General features: G+C 39.8%; 2 protein-coding genes across 10 annotated transcripts in view; one reads left to right on the top strand and one right to left on the bottom strand.

The window, feature by feature from the left end:
• abi1a (abl-interactor 1a) overlaps positions 1-9,045 on the bottom strand; it is a 50,195-nt gene extending 41,150 nt beyond the window's left edge. For 3 of the 8 annotated variants that reach the window (XM_026180062.1, XM_026180065.1, XM_026180070.1), the window contains exon 1: positions 8,768-9,045. In XM_026180062.1, coding sequence (XP_026035847.1) covers positions 8,768-8,884 — 117 coding nt within the window. In that variant the 5' untranslated portion in view covers positions 8,885-9,045. The remainder of the gene's footprint in view (positions 1-8,767) is intronic. The other 5 variants (XM_026180066.1, XM_026180068.1, XM_026180064.1 and 2 more) reach the window with 2 other exon arrangements.
• A 1,673-nt stretch (positions 9,046-10,718) lies between these two features.
• On the top strand, positions 10,719-19,998 carry acbd5a (acyl-CoA binding domain containing 5a). Of its 2 annotated transcripts, XM_026180071.1 has the most exons (14): positions 10,719-10,864; positions 11,197-11,325; positions 11,568-11,688; positions 12,966-13,038; positions 13,302-13,419; positions 13,511-13,543; positions 13,785-14,033; positions 14,128-14,319; positions 14,686-14,780; positions 14,867-15,077; positions 15,288-15,490; positions 18,051-18,110; positions 18,253-18,362; positions 18,702-19,998. In XM_026180071.1, exons 2-14 carry the CDS (start codon positions 11,229-11,231, stop codon positions 18,712-18,714), a joined length of 1,575 nt encoding a protein of 524 aa, XP_026035856.1. In that variant the 5' UTR covers positions 10,719-10,864; positions 11,197-11,228; the 3' UTR covers positions 18,715-19,998. The 2 variants fall into 2 exon arrangements, with proteins under 2 accessions (XP_026035856.1, XP_026035857.1); XM_026180072.1 differs by lacking the exon at positions 13,511-13,543 and having other exon boundaries at positions 10,727-10,864.
• The last annotated feature ends 22 nt before the right edge of the window (positions 19,999-20,020 follow it).

Below are 20,020 nucleotides of genomic sequence, written 5' to 3'. Positions count from 1 at the left end.
AACAACAGCACCGGCAAGCTGAGTACACTCTTCCACGGCAGGGAGATGCAGAGAATGAGGTGGGCTCTGAGAGAGCTTTAGCGCTCCTGGGGCACTTTATCTCATATTTCTGAGCTGAGTAATGACTGAGTGAAAGAGACTATGGAATATCCAGGCAGCAGCAGACAGGCTGTCAGCACCTGAGCTGGGTTTATAAGGGGAGTAGAGAGGAATGCGCGGGCTGACTACGCACAATAAATATGTAGCTGGGAGCTGGGGCAAGCGAGATAATCAACCACCACCCTGACAGCATAAAACACAAACACACAGAGTGACAATTCTTCAAAAACCCAAAATAATTGAATGCTGCACGTACTCAAGCTGAAAAAACTCACAAAAAGATAAAGGAGTGGCAGTCACAAGAAAGGCTTTCCTGTTTTCTGCAGGGTTTTTTGAAGCTCTTGGAAGGATAGACACTCTTCATCTCACCCATCCAGTCTGGCAAGATAACGGCCACTGAAGCGCAATCGAGTTTCTGGTTTTTTTTTCTTAAACAAGACGCCTCCATGTCAGGCTCTGCTGGCTGCATTAAGTGCCGTAAAAAGGAAAAACTCCTCGGGGTCAGACGGGTTCCTGCTTCCGTTCCGCCCAAAAGCAGTAGCAGAAGTAGGAAATGGACAAAATGAGTATTCCTCCTGATGATCTAACACGACTAAAAGAGGACTCAAGGAACTGAGACCAAATGTCTGTTTCACTGAATCATCCAGAAATTAGGAACATGACAAAAAAAAAAAAAAAAAAAAACCCCACAAAGGGTTCAGTGGTGGGATACATTTGTTGGTGTTGCAGCAAATGCTAGAACTTGCATAAACATTTCTGCTTCTTTTGATTTACACAGCTGACAAACCCATCTGGGTTAATGCGCTCTCACTTGTTCACAAGTGTGCTCAGCACACACACACAAAAAAATTAATCCCACACACTTTCAGGAATGTTTGGAATTCCGCAACATATCATACATCCTCAAGAGCTGCTGAGGGGTTTCGCCATGAACCACAAGTGTGGGGGATGAGCTCGCAGAAGCCAAAAACAAACACAATGGGACAGAAGTACAGAGCTTTTTTTTCCTTATCTATAATCTTCAGACTGAACATGAGGAAAAACTAATCCTAGATATTAGGCCTGACAACTCCTGCAACTTTGTCTAAAGGAAGAAAACCTTAGCAGGGATCAATCCTCTTCCCAAAGCAGTACTGTGCTGAGCTGAAAGAATGAGCCTAAATCCAGCTGGAAGGTTGTAGAGCTCACATGGCACTTTGCTGCCCAGTGATGTATCGACCGCTGATTACTGCAGACTGGACGGGGCAAGATAAGTGAGGCAGCCGAGAGCTAGTGAGCCGTTGTATTGATGTGCGGAAGGTGGAGCCCATGAACGAGAGACACGTTTAAGATCTGACCACGTGTTACCAAAGCTATTACCTGATCAATTAGTTCCCTCTGCCATCGTGCAGCGATATATTACAGCTCAAACGGAAGGCAAAACTGTGATAGCAATCTGAGACCGAATGTAACTATGTCAGTACCACTAAAGTTAAAGGAAGACTGTCGTTTCCAGTTTGCTTCTGCTGTGATTTATCTTTGGTGGTGTCCGTCTGTACTGGGACTTCCCCACGCTTCCATCATATTTGCTAAGTAGATCAGCTGATATGGCTGAACTGTGGTTGAGCTTTACTTTGCAGCTAGCTTAAGACAATACCTTGCTTTCTGCTTCTTACCAGTCTAGTAACATGCATTTCAAGGCAATTACAGTCGTTGCTTTACATATGATGGAAATAAAGGTACTTTCGGTGCAGCAGGTATCTGACACAACCATGAAAGGACTTCACTCTGAACTAAAACCCCGGCTGACAAATGTGAGATTTTCTTGAACTGACTAGGTTTTCTGTTTGACTTCCTTGTTCTAAGGTTACATTGGAAACAATTTGCTGGTCACTTTGTTCCCTAGTTGACATTTACTGCTCTGGGTGCTGGTTACTGCCAATGTATTTACCACCCCCTCATATGTCAATCGACAGTATTCTTCCCTGTGGTTGGTAGTTGCTTCAGTTGCTTGGCTAAAATTTTTCGATGGTATCTTGTTGCCACATTGCTGCAAATTGCTTTCTGTGTGGACAACGCTAACAGTTAATCAATATATCTCCAAGTTATTATTATTCCCAATTTACCAGTTACGAATGAGAAAATCCAAACTTCATAGGGCGTTCAATTCGCTACCATACACCTCTAAGAAAACCCATCAGATATTTATATTGGAGAGGCTGCTACCACTAACTTTGGGGTATTTGTCCTTTAAAAACTGACTTCAGAAATGATCAAGTATCAGTCTGGGAGCCCATCAACTGATCTCCTATTTTAGCCTCTCAGAGGAACAGCTAATTTCTTGGGGTTTTCAAAAGTTACCCAAGCAAGATGTCCTGTTCCATCTGTTATTCCCATTGGTTTACAAATGAAGACCTTTTTTTTAAAAGAGATAATAAAAAGATAAATTAATAGAATGACTGTACACCTGTATGCAACCAAACACGATCGGTCAACAGAACTACAAACGGACTACAAACAGAAACCAGAAAGATACCAGAACCACAAATCTTGTCCCTTGCCTACAGATTCTCCATACTCCTATAAAAACATGTTTATGGGAAAACGTCCGTTTTCTAAATGCTCTCTGCTTAAATTTGTGCCAATTAATAAGTCAGTTTATCACAGAACTGTTGAAGCTTTACTTTGTTTTATAAAGCCTAAATGTTTAAGAAGGTGCTAAGTGTTGAATTAACAATTTTCCGTATACATTATTATATCCACTCCTTGAGATGATTAAACTAAGAACGACCTACCTGCCGAGAGAGGATGGTGAAAGTGACTCTGGAACGTGTGAGGAATAAAGAAAACCTGCACATGAAACAACTTCAGTCCCTCCTTTTACAAGGTCTCGGCTCTCTAAAATTAAAAATTAAAAAATAAATAAATAAATAACACTGCAGCACGATAAGTGAATTCATAATTCCTTCTCCTCCCTCAAAGGGGCAGATGGAGGCTGACTGAAAGGCCATAAGGTCTACCTGACCTTGAAAATCTGCCAGCACGCTATTAGAAATTCCTTCAGTGTGTCAGGGAAGAGACACAAAGGGGAAGTTTGCACATGAAGGAAACTCATTAACCTTTATTGAGAGACTTGGTAATTGCTTCATCTGGCAGAAAGCACAAAGTGCTTAACTGATAAACAAGCAAAAAAAAAAACAAAAAAAAAAAAAAAAAACACTACAAGTTGGGAAAGGCTTTACTCCTTATGAATCCAACTGTAAGCCGAAACAGTACCATCAGAATGAATCCAACTGTCCAAAACTCCCACACTGTAACAGATCAGTTCAACAGTCTGGATCAAACCAACCCCATCAGCTGAGGGGGAGGAGTGACAGGTGGTCAAAAGGATGAATGGGTCTGGCTGGTAGGCTCAGAGCCGCTAGGCCTCTCCGTGCTGCAAGAAAAACCAGGCCACTCCACAGAGAGCAGGAGAGAGGGAGAGGCAGAGAGAAAGGACAGGAAATGAGGACTCAAAGTAACCCAGAGAGGCAAAGCTATGTTAAAAAACAAAAACAAAACACAAACCTATATTTATCACCTTTAGGCAAGACTGGCCCTCTTCCAAGAGAAAAACTTTCACGAATTCTCCTGGGAAAAGCAGCACAGGACAGGTACACCAAGGTTATATGACCGGGATTGTCAAACTACTGATCGATGGCCAGGCCTCGCCTCTTACATGTGATGCTGCCAGCATCGATCACAAGCTCATATTTTAAAACAACTCATTCAGGAGCAGCCCGCACTTCCTTTTTTCCTTTTTTAAAGAAAAAGTGGGCATCGTGCTGCCTCAGCACAAAAAAAACAAAAAAAAAAAAACACTTTCTTGCAAGACAGAATTTACTCTGACTTATGACCTCCTGGTTTTCTACATAACACTTCCATTTCCCCTTTTTTCTTTTTTTCCGTTGTAAACATCTCACTATACAGCGCTGCCACACATCGCTGTGATTTCATCAGGAATTTGGACCAAGTTGCAGGCAAGACCTTTCTAAGGAATTCCCAATTATCAGTGTAGTAAAGGCGTGTGCATTGCTGGTATTCAGATAGTGGAAACATTCAGATTCAGAAGACTTTATTTATCCTCGAGGGGCAATTGAGAGACTGACCTTGCCGACCATACATACAATACACAATGGCCCTGTATGGTGGCTTCAGGAGTGTCAGAAAAGCATCCATTCAAAATACATTAAGTGCCACAAACACCTTTCCTTGTTTGGAAATGACTGGACAATGATCGTGCACAATGACCGCTGAAAATTTTAAAGATTTATTGACTATAAATGTAGAGATTAAATGATGAGAGAGTTAAATATGATCGGCAGGACTGACTATCTGTCCTGGTGTACCACTCCTTTTGCCCTATGACAGCTGAGATCTGGCTTAAAGAAGGCCTTTAAACAGTGACTATGCACATAAGCATGACTTGTTCACATACAGTTAACACAGAGTCTGTGTTACCTTACTTAACAGAAATCTGTCGGTTTTACTGCACTTTTTGAACATTTGACAAACAAAAGTGGATTTTATCCTTAAGTAAAAAAAACTGACGGGCACAATATTTTATGCTGAAAAAAAACAACAACAAAAAACTCTGAACTTTCGTTGGACGAACTCTTAAGACATTTGATGGATACCTGCCCAAAGACCAAGAAAAAAGGAACAAGGATAAGCTGCTGTTAACATTTTTAACACAATCTGGGTGGTACTCCTGTTTGCTTGAAAACCTTTATTGGTTTTAACCACTTTGTCACTATTAGTTTAAAGATTAAATATTTATTAAGTTTAGATAAGCTTTAGTTTTACATTTTTAGCTTTCAGCAGAATTATCCAGACAGTAAGCAGCTGCCTTTAGGGCCACAAATAGCATTAAATGTATATGCAGTAGTGCTCCCCAAGATCCTGTTAACCATGATATACACATAAGAAACCGATCAATTATAGTTATTAGCTCTAATTTCAGTTTAGTTTCCATTCGGTTAGTTTCCAAAGTGGGTTTTGGTCATTTCCGTTTAGTTTTGGTTTTAAATCACCATGATGTGGGTGGTGTTTGTCAGTGGAAAATAGACATTACAATACAAATATATCTCCTCATGCTGTAGAGGAATCTTAGCTTCCTGATCCTTGTTGGTTTGGCAAATTTAAACACACCGTCGAAAAGTAAAAATAATAATAATTCTTGTTCAAGTAAAAAATTGTTTCAGCTAGTTTTAGTCTTTTTCATCAGTCCAGCTGTTTTTATTTTCTTTACACATACTTTTAGTTTTTAGCTTCTTTTTAATAACCTTTATTAGAAATTCCTAAATACATTTATCTGAAAAGATGAAATCAGAGCATGTTTGGCTTTTGTTGCTTGAAAAATAACTCAGCTGACTAATTCATTTTTATGATGTTGTTTCCTGAGCTCTATAGATAACAAATACAGCCTAAGCATGACTATTAAAGCCTGAATTGTGTCATTACTGTGCTGACAACCCTCTCAGTGCGTCCTCTAGCCAACATGGCCAGGTGGCCCACTTTGCATACGGTAGACGCGTCCTTTTCGCAGAGGTTACACAAACATGGCTCTGATTTGCATGAATGAAAAAGGGTTTTGAAAACAGCTAAATATTCCAAGTTTTCTAATCAAAAGATCAATCAGAATAAACTGAACTGAGGTATGTTAATGCGAATCTTGTCTTGTTTTTAGAGGCACTTCCTGACACACAGAAAAGGCATTTCCAGGGAGTCGGTCTTCAGAGTCAGCAGGGCAAACAGGAAGCATAACTCTGACCCATCAGTGTGTCATATGCCACGCACGCACAGCTCGAAACGCGCTCTCAGACCAACAAAAGTCACTATCAAGTTGGAAAAGTGGGGCAGAGATCTGTCCTTGGTTAAACAGAGCTCTCACCATCTGCTTCAGCCCGCTGAGCTGCACTATAGTCCGCATAACCCCAAAGTCCCGATGACACAAGCACAGAGAGAAAGAAGCAGGGATGGAAATGTGAAGGAGGAGTGCAGAAAAGACGGGCCGATTCAAGCTGAGGCATGTTGATATGCGCGTGTTTTCGAGTGTGTGCGTTTCTATCAGACACAGAGAGCAGGAGAGAGTGTCTGCAGCAGACAGAAAGAGCTTATGAAAAGTGCACTCGCTTCACAGAGAGCTGGCGACGTGTGCTGAAAAGCTTAAAAATCCCTCTTTTTTTTTTGACGTCAGCGCTTCAAACAAGGTGCTCGACTAAAATACAGAGGCAGGATCAGACGCACGCCGCAGAACTTTTTGTACAGTTTAGTTAAAGTCTGAACTAAATTTACATCAAATACTGAGCTGCGGCCCGTCAGCATCATCCACTCCTGCTGCACCTTTTATGTACAGCCACGCACACATAAAGACATCAGAAGGCAGCCGCTGAGATGTTCTTGCGAGTTTTCAGCTCATTAGTTTGGAGGGGGTTGAGTCCTATGACACCATTTCGGGAGCATCTTCTAAAGATCTACACGGCAAAAAAAAAAAAAAAGCATGCGTTATCAAGCTCAATCTACAAGTAATTTTTGAGAAAGTAGAAGAAGAAAAGCCTATTTTACTAGTTTTAATGTGATGAAATCTGATGAAATCGGGCTGGTTCTAGTCCCCAAATGCACTAACTGAAAGTCACTTTGGACAAAGCACAAACAAACTGAGCAATTCATTTAAGGCAGCAAAAACGACGGAAAAGAATAAATAAAGGAAGGAAGGAAGGAAGGAAGGAAGGAAGGGGCAAAAACTGGAAATTAGTAATCAATATTGTTACGATTAAAAAGTTTTAAATAGTTTCTCCTAACCCCTCTACCAGTTGTGCACTCTTCATGAGCCTAAGGCTTCCTGTTAAAAGGGAGTTCTTCCTCCCCACAGTTGCCAAACGCTTGCTTATATGAGAATCAGCTGATCGTCGAGTTTCTTTTTCTACATACAGATATAAATTTATCTGTGTCGCACCAGCTTAAATAACTTCAGAGCTCAACACAAAAAAGCAAACCCATCTCGACCACAAGATCTGAGTGCGAGCGTTTAAAACGAGGCATGCTGATAAAAATGAACTTACAGCAGACAAACTATGATTTAAGTGACTATTTTAATTTTAAAGTTTGTCAGTATTGCTTCACTGTGGGAAATCACATTGAGACCTCTCGTTCAACAACTGGCTGTAGCACAGAAAATCCCATAACAAGGAAATTCCCACGTTTAGTTCCACAGCACTGCTTTTCACAGGAAACAAAGAAAACGAAAACTCTCAACTTTATGGCAAAAGTGGCAAGAAAAGCTGCTTGACGGCCTCAAAAATGAGACAAAGTAGTCAAAGCTTTGCCCTGCAGCATTTGTGCAGGCACCCTGCCGCAGGGCAAAGTTGCCTAATCTTGCGAGGACAAGGAAGAAAACAAAATTACAGGGAGTCCTTGGGGAGTACAGCTGGAGAGGACACACCCTCTTTAGCTGATATGGGTGGGTTGTCTTCCTGCTGAGAAAAAAAAAATGTGGGCTCTCTTTTCACTGCAAATGTTTGCCTGTCACATTGGTGCTCTGTCTTTTTTAGCAGCGGCTCACCACATTTGCTAGTGCCCTAAAAAAAGCAAAGCCATTGGTGGTTATTAGACTTTGTAATGAAGTTGCAGCATGGTAATCACGTCACATCACATCCTGGCCCACATTTATTCTAGAAAAAACAGCACGCAGACACAGTAATACTCCCTGTATTAGGTTACAGTAAATTAGCTGCCTTGTTATGAAAAAGAAACCTAGCAGAAATTAAAGCATGAATAATCTGAATGAGGGATTTCAAAAAAAAAAAAAAATCAATACTGCCAACCTTTATTGACCAACTAACAAGGACTTTATAGTCTTCTCTGCTTCACAACCCAGCTCCAAGCCAACTATATTATCCTGAACAAGCTGCTTTCTGCACATTCTATGATTTTACAGTACATTTAACAGTTTAGAAGTAATGCAGCAACAATAAACATCAGAGCATTTGCACTAAGTGCTCGCAAGTCCATAATGTAGACAGTATAGCATCACTTTAACGTCCCTGAAGTATACCAGTGGGGGGCTTAAACTGTTTTTGTGGTATTAAATGGTGAGTTTATTGACCTTAAGGAATGTAAAGGGCTGCTACGTTCATGTGGACTTGTAGTTATACTGTGGCTTTCACTTTAACGCACGTAAACCCAACTCACTACTAAAGCAACAAAACTGGTGTAACTTTGTCCTCGAAATAAAACTATTTTTAGGATAGGGTGTAACATAATCAATGGCCTGCCTTAAAAAACACACACACACACACACACACACACACACGGGCCTTCCTTATCAGCAGTGACATTGGAGGCAGTTTAGAAGCGAGCCAGTGTACTACTAATTTTTTTGTTAAAAAAGAAAAAGTAGACACACCCTCTGTGTAAACGGAATGAATGTGATCAATGGTGCGGGGCAGACGGGGGCTCTTTAAAACGTCCCACGGCCGTAAAAGCCCCGTGGGTAAAGTGTTATCACAGCTCCGAGCTTTTAGGGATCATTTGACGAGCCAGTCCACTTCTTTATCCACGTTTCCTGTCCCAACAACCATTCAGTCCGGAGCTTTCCGCGACAAAAGGCGGACCACAGATACAACAACCCTGTGGCTCACTCACTTACCTGGACATAATTGTTCTCGCAGTAGTCTGCTACTCTCGTCAGGTTTTGGTAACTCTCCACGAGCGCTCTTTTACCGGCCGGAATCTCTTCCTCTAACAACATTTGTAGCTCTGCCATCTTAACATCTCTCCGCAGAGCCTCCCTTCCCTCTCTGCCTTTCCTTTGATTGAAACAGCCACCAGCCCAGCTCTGCCTCAAAAAAAAAAACAAAAAAACCTTTGCCTGCTATTGTGGGATTCCTGCCTGCCCTCGCTTTGGCTTAACGTCAAAGCGAAGATCGTGTGTACTAATGAGGAGGATCACTACATCCGCAATATTGTGTACGAACATTTTACTCTCGATTTTATTTCATTTTAATTCAGCACAAGGAACAGGAGAAACAAGTGTAATTTTAGGTGAGTTATTATTTTATTTTTTGAAGGAAATGGTGCAGAATAAAACGTTATCTTACTGCAGTATATTCTACAATATTCTAAATGGCAACATTTTTATAACAACAGAGAAAATGCTACATTTTTAAAATTAATAGAACATTTTTAGACATTTTAAATTCATTGTTGTGACAGTACTGAGCAAAATTTTGACCCAGCCTTCATTTCTAGATATTTTTCCTGGAAAATGTCAAACATGTTATTGAAACATGAGCGAACATACATGCGAAATATAGCATGAAAGACAGAACCAGTTTGTACAATTATAATACGCTTGATTGTCTTCTTTTGAATGTCTTTTTGATGAGTCCAGTCTCTTTTGGGGTTTTATCTTCTTTCTTTTTTTTTAAGGACAAGACTTCCAGACACTGTTTATCTGCTGTTGATCGCTTTTTAGGCCTAGCACCTCTTCTTTTGTCTTCCACTTGTCCTCAATTTTTAAGGGTGCACTGCACACTGTGCTGAGTTTTTAGGTTTTTGGTTCAAAAATTCTATTTATGCCTGTCAAACTGTGTTATCTTTGGGATTTTTTAGATGAGACTAAAAGTAAAACAAGTGCCTAAAGACACTATTTAAATTTAAAAATTGGTTCTTTACCGGTTTGTCTGTTATTCATTCATTTTCATTTCATTCATTCATTTATTTGTTCATTTCAGGCACAACAAAAATACATATATTGAACATAAAGTGCACAAAAAGTTATGCATAGATACAACAGTGGGTCCTCTCTTGAGTTGGGCTTCTTTCCTTATGCTTAAATGATGCACAGGTCAGTTTTATAAGGGGTTTAATGAACAGGAAAAAAATCCTCAGCAGCCCATACCCAAAGAAAAACTTAGAAAGAATTCAGAAAGCCTGGGGAACTTTTGCTCAAGAGCACTTAAAAATAATAATACAAGAACATCTGGCTACTTGAAAGCAAAATATAAAGAATTTTGATTTGATTTGAAGAAAATATTTATTTTATATATGTTTTAAGCATACCTCTAGCCCTGAGTTCATACTGAACCACAGATACAGAAAGATACATACCTATACAGATGTGGGAATATATATTAGCAGGGTATTTATATGTAATGTGTATATGTAATGTAAGTCCACTTTACATCAGAATGTATGTCGCGAGGTGTGGACGAGGAATTAGGTAGAAGAATATTGCATGCAGTTATTGTAGGATCGCGTTCAGTGTCGCAGCTTTAGGGAAGAAGGCGTGTTTCAGACAGATAAGATAAAGGATCTAAGGACAAAGTGAGAGCTCTAGCTTTTTTCTGCTATCGACCTATCAGTTTTCCAACGAAGAGGGAGGGGGAAAGAAAAAACATGGATCTGTCTAGAGCATGTTGGGATATGTAGTTTTGCGTGTCGAACTGTCGCGACATGAGTTTGTGTTTTCAGCCATAAGAGCGAAATAACATTATATATTTCACTTCTCATCAGCTTTCTCACTCGTTTGACTTTAATATGTTGTTTTTATATCCAAACCATATTTTCACAGTTTGTTTTGTTTGTTTTCTTCATGTGGACGCAGAGGATTGTGGAGTTTGTAGGCGCCGTCGATATACAACAATAAGACTACAATTCCCACAGTGTGTGCTGTTCATGGCGTCTGGTCAAGGGCTAATGACAAGTCGCCTTCTGACAAACAGATAGGCCCGTGATTTTAACGGTAAGTAACGACGGTTTTAAGCGGTTTTTTTCCTCGAAAGTGTGTCAGCGTAGATACCGTTTAGCGGGAACGACAGTGTCACTAAAGCTGTGCCACACGTTAAACGTTGTGTCCTAGATATCCAACTGGCTCAGCCTCCTCCTACTGGTGGTCGTAACATATTGTAGACAGTTAACTTTCAAGTATAGCTGGTCGCATTAGCGTCGCAAAAGTCTGCTCGTTTGCAGACGAAAACAAACCAAACTGCTGCTCCGAGCTAGCATAAATGCTATAAACAAACGCTTTTAACGTTTTGTTTTTGCAGTTGTCGTGAGTTTGTTTACTGCTTGCAGGTGTTGTTGTTGTGCTGTCTGCGAGTGACACGATGGAGGTGGAGAGCGTCCGCGTGGAAGATGAAGTGCGCCTGACCCAGATGAGGTTTGATGCCGCCGTGAAGGTGATCAAGAGTTTACCCCCGAATGGTGAGTGAACACCTCACTCGAAGCTCTCTTTCTCTCTCACACACAGACACACATATATACACACACAGGCCAGTTCAACCAGCTCAGCTACCCCCGGGCAGGTGCGGTGCAGCAGCTTGTGCGCTTTAAATAATCCACTTTGTCCCCAAGCCATCACAGATTTGAAAGAAATAGAAATCAGCCACAACTCTGCACGTGGAGGGTAAGGCTTTTTTATGTGATGAGAGTTTTCTTTTCCTCAGGTCCCTTTCAGCCCTCCAATGACATGATGCTCAAGTTCTACAGCTACTATAAACAGGCCACTGTGGGACCATGCAGCATACCCCGACCTGGCTTCTGGGATGTAGTTGGAAAGGCGAAATGGTAAGTTAGGGGGCGGTGGTGGTTGTGCGCTTAGGATTCCTTCAGAACTCAATTCTATGGGGAAAAAAATGTGATTTCAGGGTATAAAAGGAATAATTTGTGCCAAGAGCAATCAGTATACTAAATAATGAGATGCTGTGTTGCTATGATTTGTTTGATTTGTTTATGGCTTGGTGAACCAAAGACAATTTTCCCTCGATGTGTGTAATAAAGTCTATTCTACTCTATTTCTCCTGCACTAATGGTGTAACAGGAAGATGCATGCACTTCCCCACGCTCCTTGTTTTAAATCTATGTGGATCAGTGTACTTTTAAGAATAGTCCCCCAGACACAAACCCTGTTGCTGTAATGTTTTATCATATTTTATTATTCTCTGACGATCACATCAAGACAGCTTGTGATATTCAGAAATGAAAATCTCACTCTGTTAAGCTCAGGCTGTGTCAGGTGATCTCTGGACTCATTAAAATATATCAGTTACCTCTTACCCACAAAGCTGGACAGTTTCTCTCAAGGAGGGGCTTGTACCTGTGTGTTTTCTCAGTCCTTACACATGCTGGATACTGTCTGTCATTAAGCATTGAGTTTGATCACAAACCTTGAAGCCCTTGCTCACCATGATCTGCTTTGTCCTTCTGTAGACTCAGATATAGCTATATTCTTATTTGCAAGGCAGTTTTTGATCTACTAGGTTGGTCAAAAGAAGTGCGGGATGTTACTGTTTTTGGTCTCAAGACTTATTCCTTCTGTAGTCATTTAAATGTTTAGATTCAGATAACTTGATTAATACCAAAAAGGTCAATTTGTTTGTACCTGTTAAGCATCTGGTCTCATAAATGAATTTTAAAGGACTTTGAGGCAGTTGCTTGAACTCTCCTGCCCTGTTTTTGGCCTGGTTTCTACGCAGCTGCTGATTGCACCGCTGCCTGTTCTGCCCAGGACACCCTTGAAAAAGTTATTTTTAATCTTAAACATGATATTTTCGTGGTTAAATAAAGGCTAAATGAACACGTTTCATGGGTAGGTACAGTTTCTAATGAATGTTTAAGTGTCTGTCAGACTGTGATCCAAAGTTAGTAAATTAGTTTGTGTCCTCAAATAGTCTTTCCATATTGACTCAGCTGAAAACTGGAACTGGCACAAAGGCCTTCAAACACACTTTTGCTGACACATGACATTCTCTTCTGTGTGTTCCACCTTATAAAATTATATAACAGTGCATGTTTTCTTCTTTCGCTTGCTTTTATTTATTTTATTTATGTATTTATTGTGATAGGGATGCCTGGAATTCTCTTGGAGAAATGTCCAAAGAAGAAGCAATGGCATCCTATGTTGATGAAATGAAACTGGTACGTTTGCCGTCCATCTCCCACCTCTTGAAGCACCTTTTTAATCTGTCCGTGTTTCATGTCCTTGTGTGTAATCAAATGACACAAGCCATGTGAAGAGTAACACAGATACATTGCCTTTACAGTCATCTGAATCAGGAATAACCCTGTTACACCAAATAATTTATGCCGCAATACCGGTACTTTGAATTTAAAGCACTTCCTGGTTGTTTGTGACTGTGGGATAATATTTTCATTGTGCTCGCTCTGGATTTGGTTTTCAGATCCTAGAGGGGATGCCCATGACTGACGAGGTGGAGGAGCTGTTAAAGGTCCTCGGCCCGTTCTACGAGCTGGTGGACGAAAAGAAAAAGATCGCGCAGATATCAGACCTGAGCACAGGTTGGTGTTTCCTCGCCAGGTGGATTGCCCACACGTTTTACTTTGTGATGTGGAGTTTAACCTCTTTTTTTGCCTCTTGTTATACGCTCAGCCCGTTTGACTCAGTTTGCTAGGCAACTGGAAGGCAAGTACATTACTGTGTAAACACACGGGTCTGTTGATATACTTTACTTCCTGTCTGGTGTTGTAGCTCAGATGCTTTGAGTCCTTATTAGCAGTCATAGAAAGCTTGCTTGTAGCTTACCACAGTTAAGGTTCCCCTTACAATCAGAAATGGACACATTTCATTTTAATATGTTAACATCTTAAGCAAGTATTCGTGAGCTTATAAAATTCTTTCTGTTTGTGTGTGTGTGTGTCTGTAGGGTTTGGCACAATGATGAATTCAATGGCATCAAAAAGTGTCGCAAAGAGCATTGTTAGAAACATGGAAATGAACGGCACTCTGGAGACACGGCCTGCAAGGCTTAAACAGAAGGAAGTGAGGTCAGAGGAAGATGCGCTGCAGGATGATGATGATGAGGAGGAGGAGGAGGAAGATGACGATGAGGAGGATGAAGAGGAGGAGGAAGAAGAAGAAGAAGAAGAAATGGTGACAAGGGAGGTCAGAAAAGGTAACAAAGTTGCTCCTTTTGAGTATGAATATCTGAAATGACATTATTACATGTTAGATGCAGATTTCCTCTATCTTCTATATTTTTTCCACAGACAAAAAATCTGGACCATCACAACCAAAGAAGAAAACTTTAGCTAGGAGACAAAAAGCTCCGCTGTCAAACGGTAAAGTCGCTAACGGGGCCACCCATCTGACCAATGGCAGTCATTCCAGAGCTGCTCTGAACAGCGACAAGTCCCAGGAGGGTTCACTTGGCGAGCCTCTGCTCAACGGACACAATCCAGGTAGGAAAACCGATATTCCAACATAGGGCTCTGTTTCAGCCCACAGTACATCCCTACAGCGGTCCAAAACAGTCATTGAGGACTCACCAACACTCAAGCTGTCTGAGCACCATGTGATCAGATAATCTGCTAAGCTTCATTCCCAGAGCTGCAGCACACATTGAATCTCAACACTTAACACATCCGCTGCTCCTGGGACAGGCTTAATGGAGAAAATTAATGGTTCTGTAGAAACTGAGGAAAAAGCCCCTAATTCAGTGAACTTCCTCTTTGTCACTCTGGTAATTACAGTGCAGACTAGTCATCATAATGGAGAACAAGTCTTGAGTTTTGTGTGCCCTTTTGCCCTCTTTGTAATGACATTAGATCCAAGTGTAGCTGCGTCTGCACCCAGTCACCTGACCAGCGACTCAGACAGCGAGGTGTACTGTGACTCTGTGGACCAGTTCGGACAGGAAGAGGCAAGTAAAAACTTAAACATCACAGAAATATCAGCTGGGTTTAGCCAACTGGACTGTTTTTTACTCATCTTGTTGTTTTTTTGAAGAACTCGGAGCATAACCGCTCTCTGGATGATTTGGATGAAGAAGAGAACCACCTCCAGCCGCCTCTGGAGGAGAGACGGGAGACTCAGGAGGATGTACAGGGTCCATTGCAGGTTGTCAGATGTGGAGGAGAAGATGGAGAGGCAGGTGGAGCAATGTCACAGAGGCTGAATGTGACTGTGCCTGGTGGCTCTTCAGTCAGAAGAGGAAGGGGTAAGGCTGCATTCACAGGGTTTTACACCCACATTTAAATGTTATGAAATGCAATCACAAGGATGACAGCATGATTCTGTGGAGCCGGCAGCTCTGTGTGGCTTTTGTTTTTCCATTTAGTGGCCTTTCAGTGTCACAAAGACTGTCATTCCATTGTATGCGCTGACACCCGAGCATGTGTCAGTTATTCAAATTCCGTTCTATTTTTAGGCTCCAGGTCTCCAGGCCTTCGCTCTGGTTCTCAGATGCCCATGCACAGTGCTGGAGATGGAGACGGGGGCCACTGGGGAGGTGCAGGAACACCTGGAGCGAACCTGAATGAGCAGATCGTCGTGGCGCTGGCCAGACTGCAGGAGGACATGCAGAGCGTCCTGGAGAGACTGCACACACTGGAGGCTCTAACTGCAAGCCAGGTCTGATGATATTCAATGAAAGTGACTCGAAACAAAAAATACAATGTGGCTTCTTTGAGGCTTAACTAAGAAAAAATAATAGATAACATCAAGTGTTATCTACATCTTTCCACTCTGTGTGAATACTTTCTGGTCTTTATAAGCAAGTTAAATATAACACTATTTTTTTAAATATAAACATAGCTGTGTCAATGTCATTGATCGTTGATCAGTAAAATAACAACCTTTCATTTATTTATTTATTTATTTTTTTTTTTTCCTGATGTAAACAAGGTAATGGCTAAATAAAAATTAATGCATAAATAGAAAACTATGATAAAGTGCACATACACTTTTGTCAGCGTATAACAATGAGATGAAAATAGTCTGGCGAGGTGACAGCCAATCAGAGCTAAGTAAGTTGTGTAGAAAAAAAAAAAGAGTAAGCTCACCTTCTCTTTTTTTTATTTTTTGCCTTTTTTAAAAATGTCAGTATTATTTTATTCATCATTTATATTTATTTACAATTTATTTAAAAATAATAATTCTTTGAAAATTAATCTAGTGCAGTAAGGACAGACATGCATATTTGACTCGACTAGGCATACGGACACATTTCACATTTGATGTCAGGAAAAAAACTTTGTAAGTCATGTGAAGCTCTCCTCTGTAAAAACACGGCAAACTTTTACAACTTTTTGTTTTATTTAACTAAATCAGCTTTAGATTTAAGCGACAATAATCACACACACACACACACACACACACACACACACACACACACACACACACACACATAATCTTATGACATTTTAGTCAAAAAACTATGACTAAATCTAAATCAAAATTTCCTGTCATAATTACACTATATGTAAACTTAGAACTATACAGCAAATGATTAAACTACTCGTGGTGGCTTTCTGCGGTTTAGACTGCAAGGCTGACAGCAATGTTAAGCTATCTATGGTGAGTAAAATGAGCTGGCAATGGAATTTGATTGTACTACTCATTTTATAATGTTTAGGCAATTTTAATTATCTTCAGTGATCTATTAAATAAAGTAGCATCAGCTACAGGACTGGACAGCTGGCTAGTGACAGGATAATAACTTACTGTAAAATATTGAAGAAGACAAAGTAAACAAAACTTGAAGCTAACTAAGTAACCTCTCTATACAGTAGGTGCTTTCTTATCATAATGCTACAGGTTTATTTTTATGTGTATTTCATTTTAACAGGAAGCTGGGATTGTGCAAGAGTCTCCTGTCCAAAATTGGCTGCAGTTCAAACAGCAGTGGTTACACTTTATACACAGTGACATTAGGACAGAGAAGGGAAACACAGGTGGTCATAGTGTCATAAATAAAACAAGTGAAAGGCAACAGTTTGAAGAGCTGAATTCAAATATGATGCACGTAGTGGTGAATTATGCTAAACTACATGGATTTTTTTTATATAAATTATATATAAGAACTGGTCTTTGTTTCAAGAACCAAGAACCTTGTCTTAATAAGACTATTGACATAAAACAGCAGTGCAGTGGTTAGCACTTGTTGTGTGGAGTTTGCAGGATCTCCGTGTGCCTCCGCGGGTTTCCTCTTTGTATTGCTGCTTCCTCCCACAGTCCAAAAACAGACATGTTCAGTTAATCAGTCATTTGTAATTCGCCGTTGATGTGAGGTAGATGAAATGCATCTGGCCATATTTTGCTGTATTGAATTCATTAGGACGATCAGGTATCCCACTTCAGGTGGGACTGAATATCATTCATTTCCATCCTGTCTCACACATTTAGATAATGTCCCATATTTTGATTTACTCTAATATTAAAAAGTTAACATGGCCTGACAGACACTTTTCATCCAAAACTGCAGGTTAACCTGTCACCATCTTTTGGTGCCAGTGGAAAAGGACATGGAATAATAAGGACTTAAAGGCTACTTGCAAGTGGATAAGGCCAGTAACTCACAAGAAATGGTTTCTGAGAAAGAGATGTTGCAGATTTGTAGACGAAGTGGAAAAGCAGCTGAAATAATAGTTACTGGGAGAGATGACTCTAAGAAAACAAACAGAAGTTTGTATCATATTCAGGATGTAGCACAGGATGAGTTCTGTGTGTATAAAGCAAATAAATATATATTTTTTAGCCACGGTCCAGACCTTGGACACAAAGAACCTTCAGCTTCTGTTGATGCTTACTGTTTACCCAGAAGGAGTTTGCAAAAGACATTCATTTAAAAGTTAGCTTGTTGGAATCCGCTAACTGCTCCGCTTAATAACATTTACAAAAAGGAAGTAAAATTTTTGCAAAAAAAACCAATATCAAAAATATATAATATATAGATTTCTATGTGGCTTTAGAAATTTAAGATAAGATATACTTCAGTTATCCCAAAAGCTGGGAAATCACTTTGACAGCAAACAAATATAAAAAAAACAGACTAGCTCAATAAAATAGTTTCTTAAATTAAATCTCATAAAGGTTAAATGAATTGCTTAATAAATCACTAATAAAATAAATATAAGTTCTTTCTTTTTAAATGTACCCATAATGACAGATTATGAACTCTTTCTTTTGGCAGGCAAGATCAGTGGCTCTGTCTCCTACTTATGCATCTCCCCCAGTGAATAATAGGAGTCAGGTAAACGGTTGCAGTCTTCATTAAATTTTTGAAAACAATCTACTGAATTTCCAGCTGATTCAATTAATTTAAACCATGTGTTCATTATTAGAAGTTAACAAGTTTCATTTGTAATAGCAATGTATATTTTTTGTCCTCCTAGAAACCGTCCTGGTGGCCTTTTGACATTTCACCAACCAGTTTGGCCTTTGCTCTTATATGGCCATTTGTGGTACAGTGGCTTATCCGCCTATACTTGCAGAGGAGGAGAAGGTAAGAAATATATGGACAACACACATAGTCCAAAATTAGGTGAAAATTCACAACCTGCACTTAACAGACTTTTCCTCAGTCGTTAACAATAAAGATGAGTGAGTGGAAGTTTTTTGGTTTGTTTTTTAATCTTACTAAAATCGTATTGACTCATATGAGGTTCACTCCATTTCTTTGGCTACAGTGGTTTTGCTATAAAGTGCTTAAAAGATTGTCTGACTTTAAGAAGGTTTAAAAAAAAAAAAAAAAAAGTCTTTGCTTTTGTAAAGTGTCCCACACTTTTCAGGTATTTCTGATATTAACTAATTTCATTTTTTCCTTTTTCTTTTTCTCCAAAAGACGAATCAACTGAACCCAGTGACACCTTAAATCACCGTGGGCACGACAATAACAAATCCCCAAAATATTATGGATGGGTTGCTAATGGCTGTAACTCTTCCCCTGCTTAGACCCATGTCCCAGTAATTAGCTCTTGCACTATGAAGAAAGCCCCTAAAACTAACGAGAGCGAGGAAGCAGTCTCTCAGGCGCGTTGCAGCGTGGATGTGGAGTCACAAAGGAAGATGAAAGTATGGGCTTGCTGTCTGTGATTATCCAACTGTTTCAAGATGAATCTACTGTATTGGATTTTTTTCTCTGTAAGAAATGGTCTGAGTCCAGCTGTAGAGTAGCTTCTCAATTATTTCCGTAACTGAGATATTATTGCACACAAATCGGCGTTTTCAGCTTAAGGTTTCATTTGATGTTACTAGAAATGTCCCCAATTCCCTTTCATTAGTTGCCCAGGTAATGCTGCTATAGTAAAATATTGTAATTACTGTAGAAATGAGGAATAAATGTATTAATGTACTGAAATGTGAGATTCTTTTTAATTCTAAGTTAATATTTATTGCTTTTAGCAACAGTTGCAATGAAGACGTTGCTGGCCAGCTTTCAGCTGTAAAAGTGAGATTTCTGTTGAAGTGAATGTTTGTGTGTAGGTCAGACCAGGTTCAGGATGTTTTCATCAACGGTTTTGCTACATATCAGTCTGCACATCACTTCAGATTGTTTTGTACTTCAGTTTCTAAATAGAAGAAGTGCCTCAGCATTACAAGGTATTTTGTACTGTAGGCATTATGATTTCTTACATTCTCTTATTGTAGCATAACCCTTGCATTTCTGGACCAAATTCAGACTAATTGTACTACTTAGTGAGCCATGAATTAGCAGAAATCTTCCAATCTGATATCCGATATCTAATGCATAATGTTTGTCACCGTCTGTGTCGTTTATGCATTTTTGTTTTCTGTGTTGTTTCATTTTAATGTGTGAAGAATTTCATTGGGATGATAGTAATCGTGAATTGTTTGCAGAGCAGCGACCTCCATATAAATTGTATACAATAGCTGTACAGTCCAAACAAAAATGCAATATTTTAATTGCATCTGTGTGTAATATGATGCCATATTTACAAAGTATGGCATCTGCATTAGCACTGATCTTTCCAGCGCTATTATGTTTTAATTAAAGAAAAAAAATGCAATAGTTTACCTTTCTACTGAAATGTACTAAGGCTTTCTCACCCTCTCTGCCTGTGGATAGAGTGGTGTTTGCATGTGATAATCTCAGCCTGAAATAAAGTTTTCACAAAGCAGGTTTGTCCACTTTATTTCAAA

Source organism: Astatotilapia calliptera, chromosome 9, assembly GCF_900246225.1.
Source record: "Astatotilapia calliptera chromosome 9, fAstCal1.2, whole genome shotgun sequence".
Lineage (NCBI taxonomy): Eukaryota > Metazoa > Chordata > Actinopteri > Cichliformes > Cichlidae > Astatotilapia > Astatotilapia calliptera.
Note: the sequence above shows the minus strand (reverse complement) of the source record. Positions and strands in the feature narration are given on the sequence as shown.